The sequence below is a fragment of the Elgaria multicarinata genome, chromosome 1, assembly GCF_023053635.1.
Source record: "Elgaria multicarinata webbii isolate HBS135686 ecotype San Diego chromosome 1, rElgMul1.1.pri, whole genome shotgun sequence".
In the NCBI taxonomy this organism is placed as follows: Eukaryota; Metazoa; Chordata; class Lepidosauria; order Squamata; family Anguidae; genus Elgaria; species Elgaria multicarinata.
The window spans coordinates 184,121,370-184,142,749 of record NC_086171.1 but is presented as its reverse complement, the minus strand read 5'-3'; the positions used below and the strand labels follow the sequence as shown (position 1 = coordinate 184,142,749).

Genomic DNA, 21,380 nt, shown 5'->3' with positions numbered 1-21,380 from the left:
CATCTTTCTCCATTACATTACATATCAGACCATTTTCCTGTTCTCTTCCATAATGTCAGCAGGTTTTGAAAATTGGGGCGGGGGGGTGGGGGGGGAGAGAGACAGGATCCTCTGCACAAGTCCTCCACAGCAACAACAACAAAAATAGTCACAGTAATTAAAAAAAAAAAAGTCAACCAGCAACCATATTCTCTGAGAGCAAGTCAGCCCTCTCTCTCTCTCTCCCCCCCCCCCATTTGAGAGCAGCTTGTGCCCAATCCAAACACACACACACACACACACACACACCCTGGACAGACAGTGTCCTCCATGTGGCTGAAAGGGGGGATGCCAGCAGGGTCCAAAGGGCAATGCTAACCAAAGGAGGGTGGGTTGTGCCCTCCTTGGAGGGGAGTGGGGGGTGGGAAGCCTGGTTGGAGGAAAGTCAAGCGGCTTGCTTCCCAGATGAGCCAGGCTGCTGGTTGAGAGTGAGCCGTGTCACAGCATTAACATCTGGTCGAGAGGGCCCTGGTGGCAGAGGCCCACGAGAAAACTAACCCTGGGAGGAAGGAAAGGAGAGGCTCCAAGAGGAGCTAGAGGAAGCAGCCGGCTACTTGGCTTTTCTGGAAAGGGCAGGAGCGGAGGGCTCTTTCTGCAGCGATGGCGGCAGCTGCCCGCTCAGCCTCTGCGAGTCAAGCTCGGCGGCCCTTTGGAGAGCCACTTCCACCAAGAGCTGGAAGCTGCTGAAGTCCTCGCCAAAGAGCTCCGGAGGGGTGGGGGGCGGCGTGTTGAAGAGTCCGCTGGTGGGACTGGCCGCCTCTGCCCTGGACAGGAGAGCCAGGGTGCTGCCCGTCGTGCTCAGCTGCGGCTGCTTGGGGTGAGGCTCCAGCTCCACCCGCTGGAAGGCCGGACGGTTCTCCAGCTCGCTCGTCATCACAGTCACGTTTCCAGCAAGCGGCCGTGCGGCATGGCAGATCATGGGGGGGCACACGGGCATGGACAGCACCTTGGAGGAGGAAGAGGAGGATGTGGCGGCAGCAGGGGGCACCATCAAGAGTCCGGGGTTTGTGGCCGCTCCACGGGGCAGCGCCACGTCACCAGCTTTGGCACCTCGGCGAGAAATGGTGAACTGGTTGGGGTCCTTCCCGTCCTTTAGCAGCATGTCAGGTAGGAGCCTTCGCCTGGCGTTGATGAACCAGTTACAGATCTGGGGGAGGAAACACACACAAGGGGCTTGGTTAGATGCATCAAGGGTGGCTTGTTATGTTAACCATGTCATGTGGCTTGTTAACCACCCTGAACAACCCAACAACAAACCATGGTTTTCATAGTGGCTTGTTTAGGAAAAACAAGCCACAATGCATGGTTAACAAGCCAGCCCTGTGGAAAATTTCCTGGGCTCAGATAATACGCTAACGCACAGTCATTAATCAATCCACAGTTCATCAACAAATCACACTACCAGCGAGTGTAGGTTAGCATGTTGTGTTCTGACTTTATACTGTTAGTTTTACCCTACCCAGTGCCTGTTTACCCTACCCTGTGCCTGTTTGCATTCTCTTCCCCTCCTTATTGTTTTATTATGATTTTATTAGAATGCAAGCCTATGCGGCAGGGTCTTGTGATTTACTGTTTTACTCTGTACAGCACCATGTACATTGATGGTGCTATATATATAAATAAATAAATAAATAAATAAATAAATAAATAATGCATCTGAACAAGCAACAAGAACGTGTGGCCTGCAGCAGCGAAGACATGGGCCACGGGCCCGAGAGCATGCAGGAAGTAGATCTCCCAGATATTTTGGACTTTGCCTCCCATTGGCCAGGCTGTTAGGGGCTTCTGTGAGTTGAAGTCCCAAACATCCGTCAACCTTCTGCCCACCCCTAGGGAGCAAAGTTTAAGTCCAAATCCAGCTGTGGGGCAGGGGAGGGAAGGCGCCTTGGAGACGGGCACCATTTCTCACCCTCAGTTTCATGTATGTAAAACGGGAGACAAAATCACCAGCTGCACAGAGAAGTCGCAATACATAAATAAACAAGGAAAGGGCGGCATTTGGCACATTAAAAGTTGAAGAGTAAGGTTTTTTAAAAATCGGGGGGGGGGGGGGCATGAAAAGAGAGCAGCAGAAGGAAAAAGCAGTGTTCTCAATAGCTATTATTATCCTAAAGCTCTTCTCCGAAGAACTTCAGGAAGCTTAAATGGTATTTTCTTCTCCCAGTTTTAGCCTCACAACAACCCTCAAGGCCCAAGGTCATCCAAGGAGCTTCAAGTCACAGTGGGAATTTGAACTCTCTGCTCCTAAGGAGAACATACACATTTCATCTTTTTCCTTCGTCAAAAGTAAGTGCAGGGAACCCAATCTGGATTGGTACTCATGTTTGTGTGCATGGTGGGGAGGTTAGAAGGCTCTAATGCTCCACCCCAACATACACACACACACACACTGCAGCCATGAACCAGATCAGACCTCATACACTTGCATTGTCAAAAAATGAGAGATTACATTGCCAAAAAAAGATCCATCCATTTCAAACAGCAGGCACTCTAATCCAGGTTTATTTATTTATTTCATTTTTATACCACCCAATAGCCAAAGCTCTCTGGGCGGTGCACAAATGTCTTCCTAGCCCCCATGCTAATGGTCCAATCCAGGTTGGGTCCCTCACACTAGCTGGTACCTTTAACTTTATAGTAATGTCTACAGCGACCCCCTAGTCCAATCCTCTTAACCATTACCAATCCTCGTCCCATTCCTTGGTGCCTACTTTTATTGTTTACTCAGAAAGTCTGGGCTCTACAAACACATGTCCAGGATCACTTAACATTGATCATTCATTTCTTCAGACATGTTAGCCACTCATATGTTCACACAATCAGTTTTACCATCTCCGACTAATGCTTCGCTGAAATTCACTGGTATTTTCTCTTATCCAAAAACATTGGTTTTCATTATATATTAGCATTTATCAACTAGCAACTTACTATCAAGTATTCACATAACCACATGGTTTATCTGCTTCTATCATCCAGCCAAAGGACAAGGAGAATCTTACTGCTCTCATTTTCTAACCTGGCGCGTGCGTATAACAGGATTTTCCTCACCCCCTGGCGGGACGATAAAGCAGACCGGCTTCTCTAAGTAGTTACATATATACTGTGACGCATTACCACTTGGCAAGGAGTCTTCCGGGTTCATCCATTTTCTCCCCACGCTCCCCCATATTTAAAAAAAAAAAACAGTTTTCAAGGCCTCTTCAAAAACTCGCTAAGAAAATTAAAGTGCCCCATTTTCAAAGTAATATATACAAAACAGAATTCATACAGTTATAAATGCAGCGCTCAACATTATCAAGAGCATGCAAGTCTAATCTTGCATCCCAAGAACGCTCCAGCAACACTCCCAGGGGTTTCCATTTCGGGAACAAGATCAAGAGTCTTACAGTAACGTTTTGCAAAAGAAAAGTAAGGAAGTCACTTTGGAAGCGCGGGATGAAGTTTACGGCAGGGCATAGGTTTTATAGCATCGGAATCATAAGATAGAACACTACTGTGCCTTCCACCAGTAAAAAGAGGAGGTCAATTTTTCACTCTCTTCCCACCCACCCCAGGCATTCCTGCCACCTGTTTTTACTTTCAAGAGGCCAGGAGAATACAGCTATTTAGTTGTCACCTGAATTTCTATTTTTCAGTGTTACAAGCTGAGATCTGCCCAGCCGGCACAGGGTAAAGCGCAGAAGATTTCTTCCAAGATTCCAATCATGCCTTTTCCCATGCCAGATCAGTTCAGCAGTGAATAGAAGGTATGTACGATGTTTCCTTTGTATAGGCCAGGGCAATCTAGGTTTTTTGGTGTGTTTTTTAAGCTAAAACACACACACACCTCCCTTCCAAGTTCCATTCTAATTCTTCTCAATGCTGATCTGACAACTTTTTAAAAGATTTCATGGAAAACTTTGTTTGAAAAATAAACTGTCTATCAAAAGTGTGATTCATTAACCGTTATCTGTAGCGTCTTCTTTTCCTACCATGTCCAGAAAAACAAGGAGGCAACTCATTCCTTGACCAGTTTAAAACCCTACAGTTTGTAACAGTCTTAAAATGGTGGTGGGCTGTTGGTTTTTTGCAAAAAGTCTTATGTTTACCCAATTAGATCAGATGCAAAGCTGATTTTCAGGTTGCACCCAGGAGACTGAAGCAGAGAGAATAAGGGAGGTCTTTACCATCTGAGGGGCCACAGGAGATTTCAGATTCCTAGATCCAACGTCAGAGACAATACTCTGGCCTTAGTGGGGGAATCCGTGCTCTGACCACCATCCACCTCACCGCTGGTGGGGGAAGAACCGTACCGGGTGTTTTCTGAGGTTGGGAAGTCATCCTTAGAGGAAGGGGGCATTTTGGTGGGCGAGGACAGGAGAAGATCGGAGAGGCCAAGATATGAGCTATCCCAAGGCCTCTCTAGTCTCCTCCCCTTCTCTGAAACACTCCAGCTAGATGGGCAAAAAAAAAGCCCATCTAGTGTAAACGTAGAGCGGGAGAAAGAAAAGGCGAAGATTGCCTCTGCCGCACCTCCCGCTCTGCATTGGGTGATAGTAACCCTCCAGTTGGAAGCTTACAATCATCAAGGTGGAAACAATAGGATTGTGCTCTAAGTTAATCACAACTAAAATAAATTCTACCATTTCCAGTAAGACTTAGACTGCAATCCTATACCCATTTAAATGGGAGTTAGGCCCTCTGAATTCCATGGGACTTATTTCTGAATAGACGTGTATAGGATTGCGCTGTTAGACACACATAACTTGAGTTAAACTGAGGCCCCTTCTACACCTAAGGATTATTCCAGAAAGATGGAGGGATTGTTCCTGCCTGCTCCCGGGATCCCCTGTGTACCAAAAGGGACACAGCAATGCTGCCTCTCTTGGCCTAGGAGGAAAATACTGCTAAGTGAGAACACTACTCCCAAGGTTTTTTTCAAATGCAAGGTAAAAGCACACCAGACTGTGAGGTTTGGGACTATTATGCTTGCTCTTGGTTCCTCCTCCGAACACCTCCCTTACAGTGACTCACAAATAGCTCCCAGGTGGTCTCCCTCTTATGACAGAGGAATGATTTAAATCAAAACTGCCATGAGGAGACAGAAGAGATTTAAATAATGTTTTCCACTTGTAATGTGCAAATGTGCATACTAACTGGCCACTATAAAAAAAAGTTATTTCAAGACTTCTTGATCATGCGTCTAATTTTTTTTTTTTTTTTTTTTGCAATACAGAATTATATCTAGTTTGACACAAGGCAGTGTGAGAGCAATTGTGAAATTAACGCGTTACTGCTTGGCATCCCCAGCCCCATTGAGATGCATGCGAGGTCCAAAACTTTCCAAAAGCATAGGCTGATACTAACTGGGCAGAACAACACTTCTCCACAACACGGAAATTAAGTTTCGAAGCTGTTTAGTTGGCAGGAGTCATAAATAATCATAATTTGAGAAAGGGACACATTTTGCAGAGCTCATCAAGGTGGATTCGGAGAAACTTGTGACTAGATTCAGCCATGGTATCCTCATGCCTGCAATGACACACCCGTTACTGGGTCCAGACGGAATGCCTAGAGCAGCCTTCCTCAACCTGGGGCGCTCCAGATGTGTTGGACTGCATCTCCCAGAATGCCCCAGCCAGCAGAGCTGGCTGGGGCATTCTGGGAGTTGTAGTCCAACACATCTGGAGCGCCCCAGGATGAGGAAGGCTAGCCTAGAGGAATACATAACATATTATGTCGTATCTATGCTGCTTAACCTCTGAGGTCAGATATTTTACCCCCATCGTTCTTTTCCTTTGTATTAAAAAAAAAAAGGTTTTCTAGGTGACCACCAAATAGATAATTGTCAATTTAACATATCTGAAATAAATTCAAAATTCATCATAGGCTGGGTTATTTTTAACTTGCCATAGCTAAAAACAAAACAAAAATCAAATCACTGGGTTGTTGTTGTTTTTATAAAAAGTATTAATTTTTTATCCATTCCGTCTCCCATCCAGGCAGCGCTTGGCATTAGGGCTTGCTAAGCTCCAGCAGACGGCAGACAATTTTCTGGCCAAATTCCCCCTCAAGAATGGAGGACAATCATGACTGGCATATTTCCATCCTTTCCTGAGCCAAGGGTCCGCACATGCAGGATAGTTCGCAAACAGCCCAGCAGATGAGATCCATCCGCCACTCCACAGGGCTAGCCTAAACGTTGCCTATATATTAGAAGCAGATGGCATAAATCACATCCTAAACCAACACAGCAGAAATCATAGAATCATAGAATAGCAGAGTTGGAAGGGGCCTACAAGGCCATCGAGTCCAACTCCCTGCTCAATGCAGGAATCCACCCTAAAGCATCCCCGACAGATGCTTGTCCAGCTGCCTCTTGAAGGCCTCTAGTGTGGGAGAGCCCACAACCTCACCAGGCAACTGATTCCGTTGTCGTACTGCTCTAACAGTCAGGAAGTTTTTCCTGATGTCCAGCTGGAATCTGGCTTCCTTTAACTTGAGCCCGTTATTCCGTGTCCTGCACTCTGGGAAGATCGAGAAGAGATCCTGGCCCTCCTCTGTGTGACAACCTTTTAAGTATTTGAAGAGTGCTATCATCTCTCCCCTCAATCTTCTCTTCTCCAGGCTAAACATGCCCAGTTCTTTCAATCTCTCTTCATAGGGCTTTCCATCATGTAGCCCCTTCATTTACAGCCCACACAGCCCCTTAGCGATCCCCAACGTGGCACCCACAAAATTCTTAACACCTTGCCCCCTTCAAAAGGTTTTTTAAAAATAAAATAAATAAAACACTGAAAAACATTGGGGTGTCGAGTTCTCCTCCCTCCTCTTGAACCTGCTGCTGATCAGCTGTTCAGCGTGCAAGAAGATAAAGCAAGGTAAAGGAGCAGAGGTGAAAGAGCGACATTAGAGCCTAGGAGGGGGAGTAAAGCAGTGGTGGGGAGAGAAATAGGCTAGAGGCAGGATGTGGAGAGACACAAGAAGATAAAGAGAAGACTGGAAGAGAAAGAGCAAGGCTGGGTAGGAAAAGAAAGAAAAATAGAGATGGGAAAGGAAGACAGATGGAGAGGGGGATGGGGAGAGAAGTAATGTTTCTAGAGATTTGGCGGGAAGGAAAGAGTTGCTTTCTGGCCTGCTCAATTTTCTTCTGTCCACACAGATCTTTTCATCCAATAGAGCTCCAGCTATTGGGCGGTATAGAAATGTAATAAATAAATAAATAAATAATTCTTTCTCTCTCTCTCTCTCTCTCTCTCTCTCCACTCCCCACCTGACTAGCCAGGCCCCCACAACAGCCATTATGTGATTAGCCACATTTTTCACGGGAGCCATTTTGTGGTGGTGCCCAGAGCAGTTCCTGAAATTCTCAAGTGTGCTCTCAGGTAGCAAAAAGCTTAGGAGGTTGCCTAAGGGGGCACAGTCCCCTTCAATAGCCTATGGATTGTACAATTTGGCTAGAACACTACCGCACAGGGCTTGCCCAACCTGGCACCTTCTTCAATGTGTCTGGCTGCAAACCCCATCATCCCCAGCCAGCATGGGAGTGATGGGGGCTTTAGTCCAACACATCTGAAGAGGGTGCCAGCAAGGGGAAGGGTGCTGCACCACAAATGCCCCCCAAGCATCATCGCTGTACTGCACTTAAGCACAGTTGCAGAACACCAAATTATAAGTTTGGATGGAGCAAGCATGTACAATTGCATCCTTTGAAAGTAAGAGACGCTCGGATTTCCTTTTGGTCGGCTAGCAAAGTTTTGGATCCGCTGCCAAAGCAGCCTGCAGGAATTCCAGTGCAACACCATGAGGAGCTAGTTACAAGACCTTTGGAAGCACAGCTGCTGTTTATACAATTTGTTTCAATATATATACTAGGGTGTAGAGCCATTTCGCCCCCTCTCGAAAGCTGAACTGAAAAGAAGGCGTGCTTCAAAGAAAACAATTATGGAAATATAAATCAAGGAGGCTGACATATCTTTTGCAAATCAACAGCTCTGTAAAATATTCCCCCTGCGGACATGTGTTACCACAAATTCAATCATTTGTCCCCTCATTTTAATTTATCCGCCCAAACAATCACTGTGCTCCTACAGCCTTTCACAAGTACATCGTTTTTCATGTGTGCGGAGCTGGTAGTTGTACATTTCCACGAATATGGCCTGAGAAACAAACCAGAAGTCAAGAACTCTTCTCGGCTTGTTTTGAGGTTGTTTTCTTTAAAAGAAAGTCATTTCTAACTTTCACACCCGTGTGTACGTATTTACAAGTGCCCCAATGTTCATGATGCAAAGCTGCTGTTCCCATATGAACAAGGATTCGCAAATGTAGTCGTCAGCTCGCCATTAGCAAGTACATATTTTGCTCTAGCGAGAGGACAAAACCAAAGGCCCTTATTATTATTATTATTATTATTATTATTATTATTATTATTATTTATTTATATAGCACCATCAGTGTACATGGTGCTGTACAGAGTAAAACAGTAAATAGCAAGACCCTGCCGCATAGGCTTACAATCTAATAAAATCATAGTAAAACAATAAGGAGGGGAAGAGAATGCAAACAGGTACAGGTAGGGAGCAGAAGGATTCCGCTGAGCTTGCCAGGTTGACATCAGAAGCATGAAAGAATGGCAAGGGCTGTTCTTGGACACACCTGGAAAGCCACTTTTTGTTGCTTTCTGACTAGTATTGTGCCAAGAATTTCAATTCTTCCATTTTTGGCATTTCACTGGGGGCGGGGGGCAAAAATTCTGGTGAAAGAGGCTGGGGGAAGCGAAAATTTTGAATAACTTTCTCCCTGGGGAGAAGAGGAGGATTTCAGCTTACCTTTTTAAGTGTAGATGGCAGCTGAGAGGATCTTCTATCTATCTATTTATGAACACCCCCTGCAATTGCAGGAACCCAGGATTCTTCTCCAGCCCAGCAGCTCTTTCTGAACTCCCAGGAGACCACATGACCTCTCCCTCTCCAATAGCCATTCAGAAAGGCTCCTGGGCTGCAGAAGCTTCTTTACAAAGCAGGAGCAATCAGTGCTTTTAGAGCTTTAGAAAAATTCTGTTCTTTCGTGCAACAGCACAGGGCAAGCAAGATAAGGACTTTTCTAAAGCTCCCAAAGTCCCATTTGTTCTTTGCAAAGAAGCTGCTGCAGCCCAGGAGTTCTTCCTGAATGCCTATTGGAGAGGGTGAGGTCACATGGTCTCCTGGGAGTTCAAGAAGTGCTCCCAGGCTGTAGAACAGTCTCATGCTGGGAGTGAAACACCTCCCAAACTTCAAAAGGTATGTGGAAACCCTGTCCCTCTCCCTAAGGTGAAAATTCTCTGAGATTACTGCCCTCCCTGCAAAACAGGCAGAAAAAACAATGCCTCTTTTGCAGGGGGTGGGGGTGGGGACGACAAAACTAGGGGCCAGGATTCCCTACAGCACTAGTTCTGATAGTCAGGAGCTTAGCACAGTAGAGAGGATGTTTCATCCTTCTTCTCAACTGTGGAGGAGAGCAGTGGCTCACCTGCCATAGTAGTGATGGGTCAAGCTCTGCGAGTCAGAAGATGCTCTGTGGGTGGGAGTGGAAATGATAGGGTCATGGCAAGAGCAAGGTTCAGGTCCTGCTCTTAGCATATAGCAGCCTTCCCCAAGCTGGCGCTCTCCCAATGTTTTGGACTAAAGTGCCCAGCATTCCTGACCATTGGCCATGCTGGCTGGGGCAAGTGGAGGGTGGTGACTCTACTGTCAGTGGGGTGATAAACCTGGCTGGGACTGATGGCAGTTTAAGTTCAAAACATTTCAAGGGCACCAACTTGGGGAAGGCTGGCTTACAGGCCTTCCCCTGCCCCAACTCACACACAAATAACCAAGTTCAATTCTCAAAACCCTTCCAGCTTTATTTTAAAAATGGGTCAGAGGTCTGCTGGAATCAGAACATTCAGTGCACATTCTCTGCATTTTACTCACTAAAGTAGGGATAGGCAACTTGGTACCCTCATGATGTTTTAGACTACAGCTCCCATAAAGCCTCCCATCAGGGATAATGGGAGCTGCAGTCCAAAACTTCTGAAAGGCACCAGATTGCTTAACTATGTTGTATTGTGCACATTCTTGTTATCCTGCGATAGGTTCAGTACACTTATCAGACGGCTTATAGGCAAAGGTTTGTTTGTTTGTTTATACGTCAAGCCCTTACAACAATTTAAAATCACAGTATCATAAAATACATTAAAAATACAGCAAAAAGCAGGTATTCCTCTAGCTTCTCTACGACATCCAGGAAAGAACTTTTGCACCCCCCAACACGCTGAGATGTGCAAGCCATGCGTCTTTGCTATTCTTGTAAACCATAATCAGCACCAATCTATAGAACCAATCACTCCATGGTGTTTCTATTTCAGTATTGATAAAATAACGGTTTAAAAAGCTAAACCAAATTTTCAGAGTGGGATGTGGTCCAATTACTAGTCTAGTTTTCCATTCACAAAAATATGATCTTCCCAATGCTGGTATTGCCGGCATAAGAAACCATGGATCAGCCTTGTGTGTTGAGCAACAGCTCCTATCATCCCCTGTCAGTACGTTCACACTGGCTGGGGAAGATAGGCATTTTAGTCCAACACATCTAGAGGGGCCTAGGTTTAGCTCTAGAGCAATGCAAACCCTCCAGTCAGGAAACGACCTTCAAAACCCAGAGCCTTTTTACAGAATTTGAAAGCCCAGTATGTTTCTTTGGTGGAGCAGTACCACTGGATTGGGGATGGTACAAGCAGCAGGATATTCTGTCTATGTCTAAATCAGTGCAGCGTAAGACAAGAGAACCCAGGGGAAAAGGCAAGAGTGAGGGGAAACCAAAGGTACTGGAAAATAATGTAATGTAAGTCTTAAGAACACTCCAATAAAACCTTTGTCACTGGGAAGCCCATAAGCATGGTGTGAAGGCAATTGTCCCCTCATTCTGATACTCAGACATATACTGTCCCTGAATAAGGAGACTTCATTTAGCTATTATGGCTAATAGTCATCACTACATATTGATCCAATTTACATGATCAAAATAACCTACCGTGGCTTGCTTTAGTCCCCAGGGCCATTTCCCTGCCCAAGCACAGCTTGCCATGTCATCCAAACCCGGGCCACATGGCTTGTTTGAGGGGAAAACAATTCTCAAAAAACCTTACAACAAGCCATAAGGGTTGTTTAACTCTCTATTTGAGGGTTGTCTGACTCTTTCTAACTCTCTGTTTGAGGGTTGTCTAACTCTCAAACAAGCCCTGCCAGGTTTGGACGGCAAACCCCACCCCCCTTGCTGGGCCTTGAATACTCAAAATGGACGCCATCAGACACCACAACCCAGCATGGGCTGCAGTGATCATGAAACCTAGCCCATTTTGACACTAAACTCAAAAGGTTAATTGTTGTGTTATATGAAGCTGGAAGGAAAGATGTACCCAAGTGTATTGTCCCTAATTAAATTCTTAGACATTATTATTATTTCCCATTCCTGCAATGTTTGTGAACAGTGGTGCAATAGAGCAGGAACTCACAGGGATACAACACTGGCAGTTTTTCCTAGTAGCAGAGATGCTGACATCATCTGCCAACCTGCCCCCCTCAGAATTTCATTCTGTCTGAATTTAGCTGCAATCCTCACAGTAGCTGGGGAGAAATTAATTTTCCCAAGAACAATACATTGTTCCCTGTTGTAATGCAAAGTATTCTGTGGGGGTATGGTCTTGAATGGGCATTAAGACTCAGTGTTACACATGACCAGTTCCTGACAGATGAAAAATGCTAAAACTGATTTGCTGATATGGATCAACACAGCTCAATTTTTGGACTCTTCTTGAGGGCATGGCTATGGTGACTGTCACGATGAGCACCTGCACTTCAAGATTTACCCCAGCATCACTGTATAAAGTCCCCCATGGACAAGTAAAACACATACATTGGATAGGCTATGAACTCATTAAAGGCTCTTGATTTAACATGGAGTCCAACATAAACATCCAACACCAAACTCTTCAGTATTTACTGATGTTCATAGAGTGGACAATAATTGACTTACAAATTCACCCAACGTGGGACTGTTCATACTACATTTGGAGATCTACCGCCAGAGCAGAATGTGGGAGAGCATCCCATTTGTGGCAAGATGCACCCGACCAACATTTGCTGGGAAAAGAACACACAGAGCCAGAGCCAGCTCTACATCAAGCACTGGTGGTCCTTCTCTCCACTTTCGGCTTCTGTGTAACTGTAAAGCTGCCTTCCCCAACCTGGTGCCATCAATATGTTTCGGACTATATAACTCCCAAAATTCTGACCATTAGATGTTTTGGACCAACTCTCCTATCAGTATCAACCAACATAGCTGGGACTGACAGGAATTGGCCCAAAACATCTGGAGGGCATTACAATTGGGAAGGCTATTCTAATGCAAGCCTGAGGAACATGTGGTCCGCTAGATGTTAGACTACAACCCTCATCATCTCTGATCACCGACCACGTTTGCTGGGGGGCTTTGGGAAGTCATAGTCTAGAACATCTGGAGAGCATCAGATTGCCTACTCTTTCATAACTAGCACAGTCATCTATGAAGAATGATAGAGAAAGCTCCACATTCTGAATTTCTGCCAGTCGTAAAACTATTTCACACAACCAGGGGGAAAGAGCAGAGATTACAAAATCAGTTCTTATTTTGCTAGGTGAAAAGGTATATTCCATTCTAACAAATACTGTCCTCAAACTTGATGGGCTGGAACTGAGGTTGGAATCGTACAGTCATATATCTCATGCCCCACATGGTAATATTTACTACACAAACATGAATTTAAAGGATTTCTCAAGCAGTCATAGAGAGAAGGGCATATAATGACTCAGACATGAAGAAGTCAACCCATCCAGGCCCCAAGGGGAGCCAACTTCAGGCTTGTTGAATCTACTTTTTTTATTTTTTACCAGAACTCTAAGATCCAGCAGTCAAATCTAGGTGCACAAGACCTACACTTAGAATGAAAGAAAATGGTGCCACTGAGCTCAATTCTTTTCAATGAACTGAGCTCACAGTGCTTTCACACAAGAGCACAGTCCTGGTTACTTTCTTCAGATCAGCGAATGTCTACAAGACATTTCCAGTCTGCCTTCTGGCCACAACTGATCTAGGGGTAATCCACTGAGCCTTATTCCTTTTGAACTCATATTGTGCAGATAGATCAGCAGTTGAATTATGGTTCCTGCAAGGACTGGCTCTTGTATGACAGTGAAAAGTCTGCTCAAGTGGTTCTCAATATGCATTTTCCCCAAGGGAGGAGAAATCAGCAACATCATCCAAGGACAGGTGGACAACGGAAGAGGTTGTTACGTCATCACTGCCAGTCTCCACTAAGTCAGTGTCACACTATCCATCATCCAGCATATATTTTTTATTTTTTTATTTCCAAACCCTAAACTCAGACCTCTGCTGAAACAGGGACCAAACATTAAGATAAACTATGCCAATCCAACTGTAGGAAGATACCTTACTAAATCAGTACATCTAGTCCAGTATTGACTGGCAGCAGATATTTCTTCCTAGCTATACCTGAAGACACTAGGAATTGAATCTGGGACCTGTTGCATGCAAACCATGTGCCTTACCATTGAGCTACACTCCCTTCCCCTCTCCTCCAGTCTCCATCCCACACCCAAAATAAAGGGAATTTGTTTCACAATAGGATTGAAAATCCCATTAACAAAGGGTGGGGGAGGAATTCCCAACACCAATAGAAAGACTGCAAGTTAACTGAACTGCTGCACACCTTTCATGGTCCATGTGTCAGGAGGCACAACAAGACTGCAAATAGTTAAAAGGTTGTCACACAGAGGAAGGCCAGGATCTCTTCTCAATCATCCCAGAGTAGAGGACATGGAATAATGGGCTCAAGTTACAGGAAGCCAGATTCCAGCAGTACGACAATGGAACCAATTACCTAAGGAGGTTGTGGGCTCTCCCACACTAGAGGCATTCAAGAGGCAGCTGGACAACCATCTGTCAGGTAGGCTTTAGGGTGGATTCCTGCACTGAGGCTGGGGGGGGGGGTTGGACTTGATGGCCTTATAGACCCCTTCCAACTCTACTATTCTACGATTCTATAACATTCTGCCATTCAATAAAGAAAACACTACTGCAGAAAACAAGGAAACCCTGAAGTCCCAGTAAAGTTCTGCATGTGGAACGTTTACTGCCACTTTTATGGTCAGCCCCATGTTACAGACAAGTCTGCTGCACAAAAAGCAAGTCAATTCTATGTTGCTTTTAGAAATACAAAAAGTGACCTTGACTATCTAGATGGTCTCCAGCGAGCCAACTCCTTTGCAGCCTACAAGCAAGAGCTGTAACTTGTTATCAGAATATTTGTGCTCACAGCAAGCCAAGCAGAACAGACTAAGCATTCTTGTACAGTCAGATCCCAGCTAAGAGCACTGCCTTGGTCAGGATAGAGACAAGAATTATCAAAAGAAGCTCAGAATTCCACACGGAATGCTACTGGGTATTCACTGAGTCAGGCACCCAAGTGACCCCAGTTATACGGGCAGAATTGTCTGCTATGGCGAGAAAGACCAAAGACATTGATCACAAGCAGCCACTTCCAAAAAGCGCTTTGTGCTCCAAAACTAAGGAGCAGCAAAACAACCCCAGAATCTCAGATCACTCAATCACAACAACATTCTTTAGATTTCTTTTCTTTCTCCTTCCCTTCACTCCTTCCCAAGTAGAAATGCAGTTTTGTTTCAATTCAGCAGTAAAGGCATCGAGTAGTGACGGTTATCAAGTATATTTGAAAAGGGCAAGTGGAGCTCTAGGTGGACGTATTCAGATATATGGGTGGTTTTAGCTTATACAGATCATGAAATAGGTTTCCAACATGAAAACTGCAATAAGAAATACTTTTACCTGTAAATAATCCCCTTTGAAATCAGTGGGATTGATGAGTTAACATGGTTAAAAGTAGCCAGCCAGGCACCCAATATTTTGGCTGGTAGCTGAGGCGGGGGTGGAAGAGGAGATAAAATCCTTAGCAGAGCATCTGTGTACATGCCCATGGACATCTAGAAGGTCAGATTTTAAGAGTGAAAGTTTTAAGGAGTGACTAAAGTTGCTGGAAGCTGTACTTTTGTTCAGTAGTCTCATTTCCTACTCTAGCATTGCAGCCATGAAGATGTACAAAAACCTGCTGACCTGCACTAAAAAAAAGCAAGTGAAGAAAGAGCTGGGATCTTAGAAAAGCTTGCCAGAAAGAATAGAGGCTGAGCCAAAGTTAAATCGTTATGGAAATGCTATGAAGAGACAGCTGTACAAGTACACATTGAACCCCATCTACCTTTCAAGTCTCTGCAAAACCACCTTGTCCATGGGGCCTTTCATCTACCTCTCTTTAATTCTCATTTCCAACTGAAACTAAGTTTTAAGTACATGAAGCTGTATTTTCCCAAGTTCATCCTTCCTTGCTCTCTGTCCCACCTACCCTGGTTTCTTCTTCACTTCCAGTTTTCCCCATTGTTTATCTTGGAATACAAGCTCTTTGGGTAACGACCTGTCTATTTTAGCCCCCGAAACTCTACCAGGCACCATGAATTCTGATGGTGGTGTATAAATATTAAGAGTTCAGTCAGAATCCTCTAGGTTAAGGATGCATTGTTCCATTTTAGCTCTTCCACTTACCCATCTCTCCAATTACTGGGAAATTTGTAATATAGCCTGTACAAACTTCCAAAGCTTTGCTCAGTTTTAGACGTCTACATCACTAAAAGGTGATGTATTATATTTACTCCTATATCTTGGCTTTTTATTTTAGTTTTTTCACATTTCCAGAAGCTCCTACTCACTGAGCTAGTTCAGGAGGATGGCAAAGCAGATGCCTGACCAGGGCTCCCAAACCTGTAAATATCTCACTGCCTGAACAGCACTGAGAAATCGCAATTCCAGGAAAATACTTGCCCTGAATGGGATACTGGCAATAACTGGTTTTCCCCAGTAGTTACAAGTAAAATGGGGAAAGCTCTATTACAATACAAAGGAACATTACAGTTGGTTGATAGCGTCTAAATTATACAGTCTGCTCATTTTAAGAAAGTAGAAAAAGTGCCTCAACTGAAACCATATGCTAAGTGTAAGCAACAGGTAGTCCCTGGACCAAATCTAGGCTCCTATATGGCACTGTGTAGACCTGTCAACTCCATAGAGATGTTTGGCAAAGAACCTGTTTGGGTAGAAACCCCACACTGGCCAGTTTGTGCACCTCATGGTTTATTAAGCCAGGACTGATGGCTTACCATGATGTGCCAACAAGGTTAGCATTTTGTTAAAAGTGGGCCGCTAGCAAAACTAGTTGTTGACCAGAATTCTGTGTACTTGGGCACACACACATCCCAAAAAGTAGCAAAATACAGTGGAAAAGAACGAATATTACTGCATTGCCTACTAGTCTGAATTTCCTTTAGATTCACTGCAATATCTGTGCGTTGTTGTTTTTTTAAAAAAAAACCGCAACCAAATATATATTTGATAATTAAGCTGTCAATATGTATCCCACACCAAAGTCAACATTTTGTTTATTTGTACAGGAACAACCACGCATCAACGCTATTATTTTATACAACTGCCATTTGAATATTTAACTTAACAAAATCCAAGTGCTCTAATCCCCTGGAATGCAGCATGTATTGACAGAACAATATTAAAGTAGGAAGTGCTAATGCCTTAAACTGGGACTAATTAGTTCAGCCTTCCAGAACCTGGTGTCTTCCAGATGTGTCAGGAGTTGCAATCCAACACATCTGGAGGGCACAAGGTTGGGAAGGCCGAATTGGTTCCTCTCTCAGGTGAGAAAAAACAAGGTTTTACTACAGACTTCTTTTTTTAAAATGAACTTTTGCCCTGGTAAAATACATTTTTACTTTGCTGGAGCAGCCAAGTTCACAAGGCCCACCAGAGAACTTTCAATAGGTATGCCCCAAGGGGGTTCAGTTCAAAAGAATCCTGGACACACCTTGGCTTCCACCCTCTCACCCAACATTACAAAGCTGCAATTCTTTTTACTAAGCACTGAGACAAGGAGGAAGCCATCTCACAGTATTTAAATTGATCCTCCCTCCAATTATCCCAACTAGATAGGGGGAGAAAATTCTTTCTAGTAACAGTACTGGATTCTGACCAAGCCAGAGGTGTATTTAAGCGACTGCCAAAATAGAGCAAGAATTCGATCAGCCAATCTTCATCCTGGTTCCTTTAAGACCCTTATCTCAAAACAATCCCAGAAAATAAAAATCACCAAGTGAATGCTGACAGGCAGCAAACAATTTAATGCTAGCATAGACACATTTGCATTTATGATGCCTGTTCTTTGAAATCATATGTGTTACTTAAGTCCTACTCAGAAAGAAACACTGTAGCCAAGCATGAATAAAGGCCAGGAGAATCCCAATTTCAACAACACATCCATTCTTTTCCTAACGCCTGCATCTCCTACCAGATGAAGCTGAGGTCTTCTTATCCTCATATCACTAGACTGAAACCACTGCAGAATATTTGATATTTAGTTATTTCTGAAAAACTTGGACGATCTTTCAAATGCTGAGTGCTTAGGAAAAACCTGGAAAGAGACTGGACATTCAGGAAAGCTGGTTTATTTTGTAGGCATTCAAGACAAGCACACTGTTGCCAAATTGAGGCTACAACCAAATTAAGGAAGCTTCACAAATCTTCAGCTGTACTTCATTCTATGCTAAATTCATTCTAGGCTAAATTCAGATCAGGTGTTGAGTGGGTGTCACTGCATGCATTTCAACCAAAACTGCTTATGTCTGGGTTGAAGTGCTGTGTCGCCCTTAATGTCTAAATTACCTTCCTTCCTCCCCCTCCCCCTCCCCCAGCACAACCACACACAGAAGAATGTATGATGAGGAATATCTTTGTGGTCAGAGTATTTTGTTCTTGGAACTGAGCCATCAATTTGTTTGGAACCATATCCTGCCACCCTAAAAACGTGTGCCAGGAAGTGCCTTAAAGTGAAATTTAAAAGATGAAGGGAGAGCAAAATCCAGCCACTTAAAAGCTTACTATCCTATAAATGCAGCTTCATCCTAGAGAAGTCAGCAGAGTATTTATTATTATTATTTATTTATTACTTTTCTATACCGCCCAATAGCCGGAGCTCTCTGGGCGGTTCACAAAAATTAAAAACATTCAAAGTATAAAACAACAGTATAAAACCATAATATAAAATACAATATAAAAGCTCAACCAGATAAAAACAGCAACAGTGCAAAATTACAAATTTAAAACACCAAGTTAAAATTTACTTATAGACTGTTAAAATGCTGGGAGAATAAAAAGGTCTTCAACTGGCATCTAAAAGCATATAATGTAGGTGCCAAGCGAACCTCCTTAGGGAGCTCATTCCACAGCCGGGGTGCCACAGCAGAGAAGGCCCTCCTCCCGGTAGCAAAGTACAAAGCAGCTTACCAGATCACATCTTACTTAATGTTCAGCTCCTACTGAAACTGAAGCAGGATCCAAATCCCTAGCTTCTAAATATTTTGGGGGGATGGTCTGCTAGTCAAAAACCATATCCCACTCAGATTTACTCTCCCCCAACTTTGCATGGGCACTGGGACATCAAAAAAGCCTGAGTTTTGTAAGGCAAACATGAACTCGAGGGTTTTGAAATGTTTCTGGTAACATAAATACAGTCATATCACACCACAGAACTTCACTGCACAACACCTTCTGACCTACTAGCCTAGTAAAAGTCTTGGGATGACCTCCCATGCCATTAGGGTCTTCTGGAATTCTGTCTAGGAACAAATAACGGATTCATCACATGTATTCATCCTGGAGTATGCATGACGTATCCGTCATAAGGAGGAATTACAGGCCTCAAATTTATATTGTAAGGCCCATGTACACCCTGTTATCACCAGTAACAGTTTATTACCAATGCCATTTTATGGTCATTAAATAGTTTATTGTCTCATTTCCACATTCAGTTAATCTGTAGTTGCAGATTATAACCAAATATTGATTGTAGAAGACACTTTTTGGTGTATTACTGTATATCAACCCTCTTCATCCATTAGTTAGTACTAAGCAGTAGTGGGAGTAAATTCCAGCAACCCAGGGGATCCCCTCAGTGACCACACAAAGACCAACCCTTTTTATTTATTTTTTAAAAAAACATTTTAAAGTTAAGGGGGCACGTGGCCAAGCACACACACTATTACAAATGCTCGTTTTATTATTTTTACTCTTGAAAAATAATTTCCACAAGAAAATGGTGCTGATTCCCAAGTAAATCTATTTAGTATCAGGGCAGCAGAAGCAAGCTCCATTTTATGATCACAGTCATAATGGTGCTATGATTCCAGTGAGGTTAAAATGCCACACTGCATATGCTCAGAGGTTTCCCATACACACACAACATGTTTGTTTGTTTTTATCGGAGTTGACTAAAAGGTTTTGTTTTGTTCCAATATATATGGAATGTAGAAACAGTTGTAAGATTAGAATGGTGGGGAAGGGAGAAGAGTTGAAATGTTAGTTAAGAGCTTAGTACATGAAGCAATGCAACATGGCCACCTAATGACCGCTCACCATAAAACCATTAACTCCCGGGCCTAAAATTATCTAGCTTCAACGCTGCTACCTAAAACAGGCAAGACTGGAATTAATGCCACTCAGTGCCACCACTTCTATAGCACAGGATTCCAAGTAAACACTCCGTACTTTGGAATCCTAGACCTAAATGTATTCCTTGCAAGTTAAACCTTGCTTATTTCACTGCATTTTTCTCCCACATAAAATGTACTTGGGATTGCACACTCCACAAGATCAACCCAACAGGAAAAAGATAGCTGGGGATCCTGGCCCATAAGCCATTCGTTGTATTATCTTTATGTTGTGGAGCTATGCATCCCTGCCAGTACTTGTCCTAAATGAATTTGCACCACATGCCCATATCAGTACTAATTAAACCCTTCTAGTTCAGCTAGGATCTGAAAACAGACTTGAGATTACAGAACTGTGGCACAAGAACAAAGAAAAACCTAATTTGCTTCTTGTAGAAGTTCCATTAATTCTGGCCAATCAATTCCAATCCTAGAAATCAAAAGGTGAAGAAGCTGTTATACAGCTGAATATCATGAGATTAATGGAATATCATGAGAGAATAAGCAAGCTTTCAAATTCCCCAGAATTCTTTTTTGGGCTGGATATGCAACAAAACACAAACAAGAGAGGAAAAGGGAAGAAAACTCCAAAGTAGAGGGCAGACAGAAAATCCACAAAGTGCAGTTCCTAACGGTCTTAAAATGGAGTGTATGAGGTGTTATCAAGACTACATTAGTAAGGTCACACTAGGCACCAGAACAGATCTCAGGACACACCAAGGGCTACTGGGACAAAGAAACATTATACCTCTTCGGATCTGCTTCCAGCACCAAGCAGAATATGTGCGACCTTTGTAAGGCAGAAAGCAGAAGAAAAACATGGTAATCCTTATATTAACAACACTGGAAGATAATTTTAAGTGATGCACTCAGAGGTAAAGAGTCAATAGAAGCCATATTGGAAGTATCACCTAGTGGGTTGGAGGGTAGATAACTCATACAAGAAGACTTTAGGAACTTTCAATCATACCCAGCTTCCACCATCACCACTTATTATTATTATTATTAGATTGACATCCAGCCTGAAAAAAAGAGCTCTGGGCAACTGGAAACCTTGCTAAATGCTTTGTGACATTTTTGGTACATTGGGATTTCATTCTATATTTTTTTTCTGCTAGCAGACCAACACAGCTTTCTGCAACTTTTGTACTGAACCAAGATAAGCTTGCAAATCCATAGCCACAGGGCAGCCTCCTCAGAAAGAACTACCCAAAGGTTCTTACCTGAAGAACAGAGAGGTTTGTCTGTCCAGAAAGGCTGAGTTTCTCTTGTTCTGATGGATACGCATTGAACCTGTGTTCGTATAACCACTCCCGGAGAATCTTCACTGACTCCTTTGGAAGATTGCCCCTCCGTTTCCTCTTGCCAGGCTGTAACGGATCCTGACAACTGCTCCCATCATCCTCCCCGAAGTCACTATCTGACATGGTGGAACTGCTGGCAGATCTGTCCTGGCTCAAGCCTAGAAACAATAGCAAGATGCATGTGTTACATGAAAAATATGCGGATTTAGCAGCATGGTGTAGTAGTAAAATGGGATACAACTCCCCAATTGAGGCCAAGAGTTGGCCAACTGACCTAAGCCACCAGTGGATGGTGGTTTCTGCCATCTAAAGCTAACCTTTGGGCCAGCCTCTACAGCAGGGGTTTCAAAGACCCTCCAGTTTTGGA

At 43.7% G+C, this 21,380-nt stretch overlaps 2 protein-coding genes across 2 annotated transcripts in view; both read right to left on the bottom strand.

The window, feature by feature from the left end:
- The window catches only part of DYNLRB1 (dynein light chain roadblock-type 1), a 545,722-nt gene that overhangs the window by 82,868 nt on the left and 441,474 nt on the right, over positions 1–21,380 (bottom strand). The window lies entirely within an intron of this gene.
- Positions 278–21,163, bottom strand: TGIF2 (TGFB induced factor homeobox 2). The gene is made up of 2 exons (XM_063119988.1): positions 20,933–21,163; positions 278–1,186 (listed from the first exon to the last, which is right to left on the bottom strand). Exons 1-2 carry the CDS (start codon positions 21,134–21,136, stop codon positions 590–592), a joined length of 801 nt encoding a protein of 266 aa, XP_062976058.1. The 5' UTR covers positions 21,137–21,163; the 3' UTR covers positions 278–589.

Bases quoted from the DNA above. Each gene is read 5' to 3' on its own strand.
- TGIF2 (XM_063119988.1), bottom strand. From the start codon at position 21,136: ATGTCAGATAGTGACTTCGGGGAGGATGATGGGAGCAGTTGTCAGGAT. The intron at 1,187-20,932 runs GTAAGAACCTTT...TTCCTCCCCCAG, and splicing joins CAAACCTCTCTGTTCTTCAG to ATCTGTAACTGGTTCATCAA.